At 31.6% G+C, this 10,465-nt stretch overlaps 1 protein-coding gene across 1 annotated transcript; it reads left to right on the top strand.

The window, feature by feature from the left end:
* Positions 1-2,515: 2,515 nt before the first annotated feature.
* LOC134706094 (E3 ubiquitin-protein ligase TRIM22-like) lies at positions 2,516-8,312 on the top strand. The gene is made up of 2 exons (XM_063564802.1): positions 2,516-2,621; positions 6,629-8,312. The coding sequence occupies exon 2, from the start codon at positions 6,633-6,635 to the stop codon at positions 8,310-8,312; it is 1,680 nt and encodes a 559-aa protein (XP_063420872.1). The 5' UTR covers positions 2,516-2,621; positions 6,629-6,632.
* Positions 8,313-10,465: the final 2,153 nt, after the last annotated feature.

Genomic DNA, 10,465 nt, shown 5'->3' on the forward strand with positions numbered 1-10,465 from the left:
TTTAATCGTCGCAAATATCTGTTTACTGTCTCCGCTAACGCGTCGCCAGTAATCTTAATTTGCGACCATCAAATCCCCAATTGATGCCGTCGGAGATTAAAATACAATATAGTTTTCTCCTTATTCTTAGTGATATACAAAGAGTTTTGCGTTATATTTCCGCTACGTAAATCATTAAAATGAATATTCTAATACTGTTCCTTAAAACAGATAAACAGAGGTTCTTATTTGATATGAATAATATACTTACAGAGGAAACGACCGATTTTATTGAACACAAATCATCTGAAATCATACAAAGTCGGAAATATTTGTCATATGACGTATAAATGTAGTGTTTGGTTCTTCTAAAATTTGTCTTTGAAACAATCATTTTTCCACTTTTTTTGGGGAGAAAATACAAAAAATCTAAGTCCATTTAAAAGTAAAATACAGAAAAAATGAAGTTATCTTTTACAAAATTTACTGCTGGATACTATCTTATGATCATAAATAAGCTTCTGTCCAAGTTTGGTACAAACCCAGGATAGTTTAAGAAAGTTATTAAAATTTTAAAAACTTTAACCACAGAGTGAATGTAATGTTTCCCGGCAGAAAAACTAAGTCCATTTAAAAGTAAAATACGGAAAAAAATGGATTTATTTTTTTACAAAGTTTACTTCTGGATACTATCTTATGATCATAAACAAGCTTCTGTCCAAGTTTGGTACAAACCCAGGATAGTTATTAAAATTCCAAAAACTTTAACCACAGAGTGAATGTTATGTTACACGCAGAAAAAACTAAGTCCATTTATAAGTAAAATACGGAAAAAGGGAATTTTATTTTTACAAAATTTACTTCTGGATACTATCTTATGATCATAAACAAGCTTCTGTCCAAGTTTGGTAGAAATCCAGTATAGTTTAAGAAAGTTATTAAAATTTCAAAAACTTTAACCACAGAGTAAATACTTGTGGACGCCGTCGCTGCCGCCGCCGACGACGACGACGGAATGTAGGATCGCTTAGTCTCGCTTTTTCGACTAAAGTCGAAGGCTCGACAAAAATCGATCCGTGTCTTATACGATTTCGCGCATACGAAATTTAAAAACACTTTGTTTCAACACTTGCCCAGTTTTACCATGATTAGCGGGCATCTCCTAGAAAATATATATTTATATATCTAGTGATTTGCACAACGGTACTAATACAAGATGGTAAAAGAATACGTATGAGATACTTTTGTACATGTTATAACTTGTGTCTTGTATTGTACAAATTATAACATGTACAAAATGCTTGTACATGTTAAAACCTGTTCAAAATCGCAACTAGTACAAGACGTTACAGATAACTTGTTGTGAATAAAAAATCATAATGTTTTGGTTTTATTATTATAAACTATGAGTTATTCATTTTCAAATACTGTCCTTTACAAATGATGGGACCACTTAACATTTCTCAACGCCAATGAATGAAGATAATTCGAAATATCAACTTGAAAAGTTGTGTGTGTGTGTGTGTGTGTGTGTGTGTGTGTGTGCATTCATTTTAGGATGCATAATAGCTTTCACGCACCTTTTCACTAGATTGAACGGGTTTATGTTACATAAGTTTGTATAACCACAAGCATTTTCATTGAATGTGGGCATCCGCATGCGGTGAATGTCTTTACATTTATCTTTGGTTATTCTACAACCTTCAAATGTTTTTAGTATAAATACATTTGTATACTGTAATTCAGTTTATTTACATGAAAACTGTTAAAAAACAATTTTAGTTAAGGTTACATCTGTAATTATACTAATAATCAACAATAACCTACTTAGAATTACATGTTACTGTGAATAAGTACACTACTCCTAGATATTATAGTGTTAAATAAATCTATGAAAGTTTGATTTATAGCACAGGTATTCATTTGAATAAAGACAGAAAAGTAATTAAATAAGAACAGAATTACATGTGGAAAGGAGAAATTTGAAAACTATTGACCTGACAAAAATAAATAATCTCACCAATTCAGCTAAGTTGTATCATTGGTAAGTATACTACATCTCTTTACTTTATGTATGACTGAATATTCTGACTCACAAAATGATTCAAATAGTACGAAATTGAAAAATGATTAATACAGCTCGTATCAGAAAACAATAAATGATTTTTCGCAATTATTGAAAACAAATGCTTATGCCAAAATAATCATTCCCAGCTTAGATTTTAAGTGGACAGTTGTTTTATTGGCAATCATAGTACATCTCCAAATTTTCATATCAATGTTCATTTTTCATTATCATGTACTCGTCTCTAATAAGCATATGATTTGATACTTAACGTTTATATCATTCATTGTTATATAATTATATTGTTGTTGTTCAAATGCTGCGATTTGTATTGCGTGTACTGCTTAATCTTAATGTGTCTATCAATAGTTTTAAGCAAAATTACTAATAAAAAAAAATGTTTTTGAAATACCCGCTTATTTTTATATATTTTAAAAATTCTTATCAATGAACGAATACGTCATGCGTCACGTGGGTGCGTTCTGACAACCATTACAACTAATGACTACTGATAGAAACGAAAGTTAAGAAGAATATTATCAACTGTTTTCAATTGTGACGTCTTTTGTCTTCATAGGTAATTAAATTGATTAGAAGTTAATAGTTAAATTGTATCAGTCTATTAAGTGTAAGTGTGTGATTTTAGATAATAAACTTTAAATGCAAAATAAGTAACAAACTTCCTGGTTGATTTGTTGGATAGTACAAATTATATATACCTCGACGGACAGATTTATAAATTCTACCGCTTCTTCTTTTCGGTTATTGAAATGATATTTTCTGTTAATTTATTTAAGTTAAGCTTTCAAAAGATGCCGAAATACATATACCAAAGGAAAAAGAAAATCAGAGGTTTGTGACATATCCAACTATAGCAGTCATCACGTGACTTTTGTGACGTCACACATCACCCGTATCAAGCCCAAGTAAATTGTATAGAAATGCATAGGGGCTTTCTGGAATCGATGAAATACATTACTTTAAGTTCATGATACTAAAAGTGTGGGTCTTTGTAGTAATTCCTCATATATTTAGAAATATAAATATTCCTTTTGGAAGAGTTTAAATTTTGATCTTCTCCCTTCCAAATGCTTTTGAAAATTTGTCTTGTTGCCTCGATAGTTTACACTGTTAAATCATACAACTACGATAAATATTGGATTTTCTGTCGTCTTTAACCTTAAATTGCGATTTAAACAAAACAGATGGAATAATTGTTGGTCTTTGTGCTTATTATTATATTCATAAATATTTGAAATATCGTATATAGAATAGTTTAATTTTCTATTATGTCCCTATAAAATAAGCTATTTTCAGAAAATCGGCTATTATTTTTCAAGATGGCGACCAGATTGACAGCGTGAGGGACATGGTAAAAATATTATTTGTACGATTTTTACTATGAAAATTTAATAACTGTTGGATGCTCGCGTTTTCATTCATTGTCTTACCTTAGAGCAGCGTGTAATCGAACATTTGGTTCCTTTTTATCAAGCTTAAACATGCTGTTGTTATTTTAATAAAATTTTGAAAAATGACGAACAAATAATTTCAAACGTAGAGGATGTTCGACACTTATTTTGTTAATGCACATAATTCAATTTATTTTCTCTGTTTATATTGCAATTAAATATGACACGTTATTGTAACTATAAGAATAGCCTTAGACATAGCAAGATTAAGGAGATATTAATTAAGTCATAACATCAACGTGATCAAAGAAAACAAACATGGCACCTAATCACGATGTAAGTTTTGACAATACTCATGTAGATGCATGTTTTGACAATAACTATGCCGGTTAGTGTTGTCCGATTATCAATGAAATTCTTTGCAATATTATTTTATATTTATAAAAGAAGACATCGAATGGATATAAACCGAGGTGAACTTAATATATTTTTCAATTTTCTTTAAATAATTCATCAGGTAACCAGTAAAAAAATCCTAATTGAACCAGTCACATGCAGAGTTATCGAACGTGATTATGACTGTAATAGTTGCATATGAAAACCAACAACACCATTACAAAAATGACCAACGGACATGCAAAAACGATCTACAAAACACATCATAGAAAATAAGTACTCATTGATGATACCCAGTCGATATATGTCGGTAAACAGGAAGTTGAGTGAAGAATATTAAACCCCATTACACGGTATAGCTGACTAATATAAACCCAGAAACCAAATTCAGTATTGTAAAGTTGTCAAAAAAATGTGCTCGGTAAACAGAAAGTTGTTGACTGATGAATCTGAAATGCACCACACGGTATAACTTTCTTATATTATAAACCCTGAAACCAAATTTCAGAAATCCTTTTCAAGAAGTGCTTGAGAAAAATGCGACGGAAATATTCATGGTACGGACGGACTGACGATTGGACAGACAGAGGAAAAACAGTATATCCCCACTTTTTTTTTAAAGCGGCGATATAACTAAAGAGTGAACAACACGTATTTTACAGGCAAAGATTACCTTAGCCGTATTTGGCACAATTTTTTGGAATTTTAGATCCTCAATGCTCTTCAACTTTTTACTTATTGGCTTTTTAATATTTTGATATGAGTGTCACTGATGAGTATTATGTAGACGAAACGCGCGTCTTGCGTACTAAATTATAATCCTGGTACCTTTGATAACTTTTTACGGATGTGATGGACCACACATTTTATTACAACTGTCAAGAAAGGGTCAATTCACACATGCATGCAAATGTGAATACAATTAGTTCTTACAATAAAGCAACAATTGAATTAACATATTTCCGAAATTAATCTGTTCGTGCTAAAGGTGCGCAGTAACTTTCTTAAATTAAGAACATATTAAAATCGGCAACAACCTTGAGAATGTTAATCATGTTTATAATTTTATTAATGTGTGTTCCTGTTAACTCGTATGTTCCTACTCAGTCCTCAGTATGAGATCATGTTACCTGCCTTTGGATAATATTGACTACTGGTATAAAATAAATGGGGTACTCATCCAATGATATTATCTTACGAAATGAAGTAAACCTTTTCGGGTTGATTTATTTGAAGACAAAATAAAAAAAAAAGTGGCAGCTGATACTTATGCTCAATTAAATACAAGAAAGATATGAAAAATATTTTTCTCATGTTTGTCAGGTTAAAACCAAAACAAATAACGTATACATTCAAAAATGTAAAAAAAAATAAAATATTAAAACCTGGAATTATACAGTTGAATATTTCAAAACAACATGTTATACAGTTATGTAAATTGAGAACTTCAAACCACAATTTACGCCTCGACAAAGGCACAAATAATAATATGCCTTTGGATCAAAGAATATGTAAATATTGTATTGATAACATGTTTCATTTTATATGTGAATGTAACCTCTATCAAGACGAAAGAAAAAGTTTCAATGATGACATTGTTAATATAATACATCAATTATTGCTGTCTTTTTTCTCTCTATGTTTTCGTGTATTTCCGAGATGATCCTTTTGTACTTGATTTTATACTGAATAAAATTAGTTAATTTACTATCAGCAGTAGAAAACACGACAAAATCATGGCAAAATCTAGAGGAACTAACAACCCAAGGTTTAGACATAATGGAATAATGTTCTAATCTGAATTGTATCTGTAGTACCTGCAAAAAGGCTATTGATGTTATAAATATGAACAGGGACCAAGAGGGGACCAAAAAAGACCCTTATTATACTTTGTTATTGAAGTCAGCATTTGAAAATTTTATTTGAATATAAACATGTTGACAGTAGAAAAGTGTGTTCTTGTCTGCGACAAATGTCATAATTAACGAGACAAAAGAATGCCAGTAAAGTGTTGGTTGAGCGTTGAATGACATGTCTTGTCCTAGCAGTGCTGGATAATCCAGCTTTCTCACCTTATGTCATATTTCCAATATCATTTTGTTTCATTTTAATAGGACAATGGCCAAATGTATGACTGTTGAAAGTCCAATAACTCTGGAATAGCATATAAAAACAGGTGAAAATCGAGCCTAGATTTACAAATCACAAAATCACTTCAAAATTTGTATTGACCTGAACCAAGTACACTAGAAAAACATGTAAAATAAAACCCTGCCCTGATTGACTCCGACGACCAAAATGCCTAAAGAAAACTATTATCTTAGCTGTATTTGGCAAAACTTTTAGGATTTTTTGGTACAAAATGCTCTTCAACTTCGTTCTTTATTTGGCCTTTTTAACTCCAGTATGAAAAAAACATAAAATTTACAAGATTGTTAGGTAAGTTCCTTTCAATCTCTTTCAAAAATGTAACCTTCTAAGGGAAGCAATTAAGTCATTCTGGAATTCGCGATATGTGAAAACAATGTACATACAGGAGTAGATATAGAGGAAAGGCAAAGAGGGGGACGTCATGGTAGACGTACTGCTCCAAATTTATCAGTTGAAAGAAAGGATGTTATTAGTATGTTTTCAAAAGCTAAAAACTCTTTATTTATTCTTTTTACAACTAGTATTTTAAATATTTTTTTTTAATTTATTCCAATTACATTTTTTTCTTGAACAATAGAATGTTCTGCTATGCTGATATATTTTAACGTGTATTATATATTTTAAGGAATATGGCATCTAAATTGAACTTACAGTGTGGTCCCTGTGGATATGAGGACATCACGAACAACGCCACAAAATGGTGTACCAATTGTGAAGAGGGTTTTTGTGGAGAATGTGAGAAATCTCATAAATCTATGAAAATTTCGAGAGGTCACAACATGATTTCAGTTGACGATTATCGTCAAATAGAAGACATTACAGTAAATATGAACTGTGAAATACATGGTAAAAAGCTGGATTTATACTGCAAAAAGCACGATATTGCGATATGCGTTGTCTGTGTTCCGTCTGCTCATAAAACCTGTTCCTCTTCTGATGTTATCTCAATCGATGAAGCATCAAAAAACGCAAAACAATCAAGTGCTCTCTCAGACTTAGAAAAAACAATCTCAAAAACTTTAGACGACGTCAAGTATTGTATAAACGACCGAGAAACGGCTTTGAAAAGTTTGGACAAAGAAGAACAAACAATCAGAAAAAAAATTGCAGACACACGTATGAGTCTGAACAAATACTTGGATAAACTCGAGAGAGAACAGCTTCAAGATTTGAAATTCAATCATGAAAACTGTAAATCGAAATACATTAAAATTCTTGATAAAATGAAGCAAATAGAGCAAGAGTTAGAAAGCCTGAGAGAGCAAACACTTAAAATGAAATGCTTTGCATCTGACCTACAAGTATTTCTAGGAACGCGTGAATTAAAAAATAGAACAGCAGAACAGATTGGATCACTCAAAGAAGATATAAACGATCATAAGAATAGCAGGATGGAAATAGAGGTTCATCACGTGCTCAGTTCCTTAATGAAGGAGGTAAAGCAGTTTGGAGAAGTCAAAGTTATTGAAACAAAAGCCGGTCTTGAATTAAAAGATGCAAATATTGACCAGGCTCAGATACAAATACAAGGATCAATGCAAACTGTTTGCAACGTCAGTCTTCAGCTGAAACAGAAGTTTGATATCGAAGGAACAGTAAAACCAATATCTGCCTGCATCATTACATCTGACGATAGAGTTATAATTGCAGATTATTATGGAAGGGGTAAGTTTATGGAATACAATAACGAAGGAAAATATATTCGTGACATTCCTGTCCCCGATAAACCGTATGATCTTACCACAGTAGATACTGATCGTATTGCTGTTACATATCCACGAGCAACCTACCTGGAGATTATAAACACTAAGAACTATAGTGAAAGGCAGAAGGTACCTTGTAGTTTAGTTTCGTGGATAATAGCTTATCAGGACCAGAAACTGTATGTAGTTGTATACAAAAAGGGCATAGAAGTAATGGACTTGAATGGAAAGAAATTAAATACAATCGTGACAGATATTGAATCTTCCTTGTTTGGTATAACAACGACTAGCGACAAGATATACTATACAGACATCAATAATCGAGTACACTGTTGTAGTCTGACAGGACAAGAAATCTGGGTATTCAAGGATCGGTCTATTTCCAAACCGAAAGGTATATCAGTGGACAATAATCAGAATGTATTTGTTTTGGGTCAACAATCTAACAATCTGTCAGTCATACAACATGATGGGAAAGATAGTAAGGTCTTACTTACTGATCGTGATGGACTTCATAATCCTAGAGCAGTGTATTACAACAAAGAAAAGAAGATTGTCTGTTTAGGATATAAGGCGGAAAGCATTGCGATATACCAAGTGGCGTAAAATTAACAAAGAACAAAGACGAATATTGATTGCTTTGATGTTCATAAAGTAGTGATACAGATCTATGATTTTATTATAAAAATTATAAGAATAACTGTCTCTTTGTATATTAACTATAGCAAAGGAGCTTATATGAGGCGTATATATTACCTCATTGCTCTAGATCAAGTGTATTACAACAAAGCCGATTAAAGTACGGTGTACTAGAAATCCATTGGCCTCTAAGTATGATGATTATTAGGTTTCTGTTTGCATTAATTGATGCGCAACATGACACTCACATACATAAACATTACACAATTGTATAAAAAGATAACACATTTACACATTGATATGATTAGTTATCAAAGGTACCAGGATTATGATTTAATACGCCAGACGCTCGTTTCGTATACATAAGACTCATCCCCTCATGACGCTCAAATCAAAATAGTTGTACAGCCAAATAAGTACAAAGTTGAAGAGCATTGACCAGTATTTACTAGTATTCGTTCAAACATAACGAGGATTGAGGACCAAAAATTCCAAAATGGTGTGCCAAATACGGCTAACGTAATTCATTCCTGGGAGTCAAAACGAAAACGTCATACAAGTAATTTATTTTTAAAAAGAGGGGAGGGTACGTGAAACTGTTTTTCGTAAGAGAAAACATATTCTGATCCCCAATTTGATAAAAAAAAAATATTGTGATCAAGAAGATGAGAAAAAAAATATTCTGAATCCAGATTTTTCCCACACGTTATAGTGTCAAATTCTGAAGAAGAAAAATTGAATTGATAGCATCGAAAAACATTTAAAAAAAAAGGAAGTTCGCGAAAATATTTTCTGACTGAAAAAAAACAACATAATCGCGCTTGAAGTTAAATGGGTTGTTCCCTAAGATACAATTTATTTCTGGTATAATTAGGACCACAGTAGTTATTCAGTTGGAATGGATCGTTTCGTAATTTACAGGCTCTATAAGATCCTATATGGGTCATTTAAAAAAAATGTCGAATTTTAAAATTGAAAAAATTATTAAAAGTTACTTATTCAAACAACCCTCTACATAAGCAAATCAAACAAACAGTACTTTAACAACATATTAAAAAAGATGCAATCTTAATGATGTCAAACAAGAATATGTTGAAACATTTTTTGATCGGTGGTTCATTATTTTGTCTATCCTGTTACCATTTTCAAAAGAAATTTTGGGTTATTAAGAAAAGGTTGAGATAAAATTTTAAGCTTGTTTTACGTAGTCAATTAGATGGTTTTCAAGAGAATAAACTTCTATATAAATTCATTCTGTAATATAATAGATTATTTGCCCATTTTCCAGGTAGTACTGAAAAATGCCTCTAAAAATTGCTTTTCCAAGATTGTAAAAAATACCACCAGTAATGCAAGTCTAAGATATCAATTCATATTGTTCGGCATTTTTTCACCCTTTCAAATAAACCCAACATCAAGTAAATCCCTCATAAGTTAGTTTACTTTTCTCTGTATTCCATTGGTAACAGGAACGTACGTTTCTGATATATCACTATATAAAAGTCTATCCTGTTACCTTTTTGTCTATCCTGTTATCGATATCAGTATTGCACCTGCGAATGCTTAATTAGGAAGATTAAGACGTTATAACCTTAAGATGAGTTCAAACAACGAAATATTTTATTCGTTTTGCACCTATATGATAAGATACAAAAATTAACGACGTTTTTGTCTACAATTGTCTATACTGTTACTGTAACCATAGCAACCATAGTAACAGGATAGACATAACAGGATAGACAAATTTCATCGTTTTTGATTGCTGTTGTGAAATAACTATACTCCCTTTGGTGAAGTGATTATGTTTTACTATTGTGAATTTGGTTTCCAACACGTTATTGCACTTTTTACAAGTATACTGTTGGTGTAATTAATCAAAATTGGTGGTAACAGCATAGACATGAAAAAAAAGTACACTTTTTTTTTTCACTAAATGTCTTGAAATTTCCTTTCTCTACACTGTCGTTCAAGAAACGAGGCGTTTTAAATGTAAAGATTACTTTGCAATTTTGAGATCAACACTGACTGATTCAATATTCATAGGGAGAATAATTTAACGGCTGATTTAAGTAGCGGTAACAGGAAAGACATGAACCTCCTGTACGCTGATTCAATTTAGT

Source organism: Mytilus trossulus, chromosome 2 (genome assembly GCF_036588685.1).
Source record: "Mytilus trossulus isolate FHL-02 chromosome 2, PNRI_Mtr1.1.1.hap1, whole genome shotgun sequence".
NCBI lineage: Eukaryota > Metazoa > Mollusca > Bivalvia > Mytilida > Mytilidae > Mytilus > Mytilus trossulus.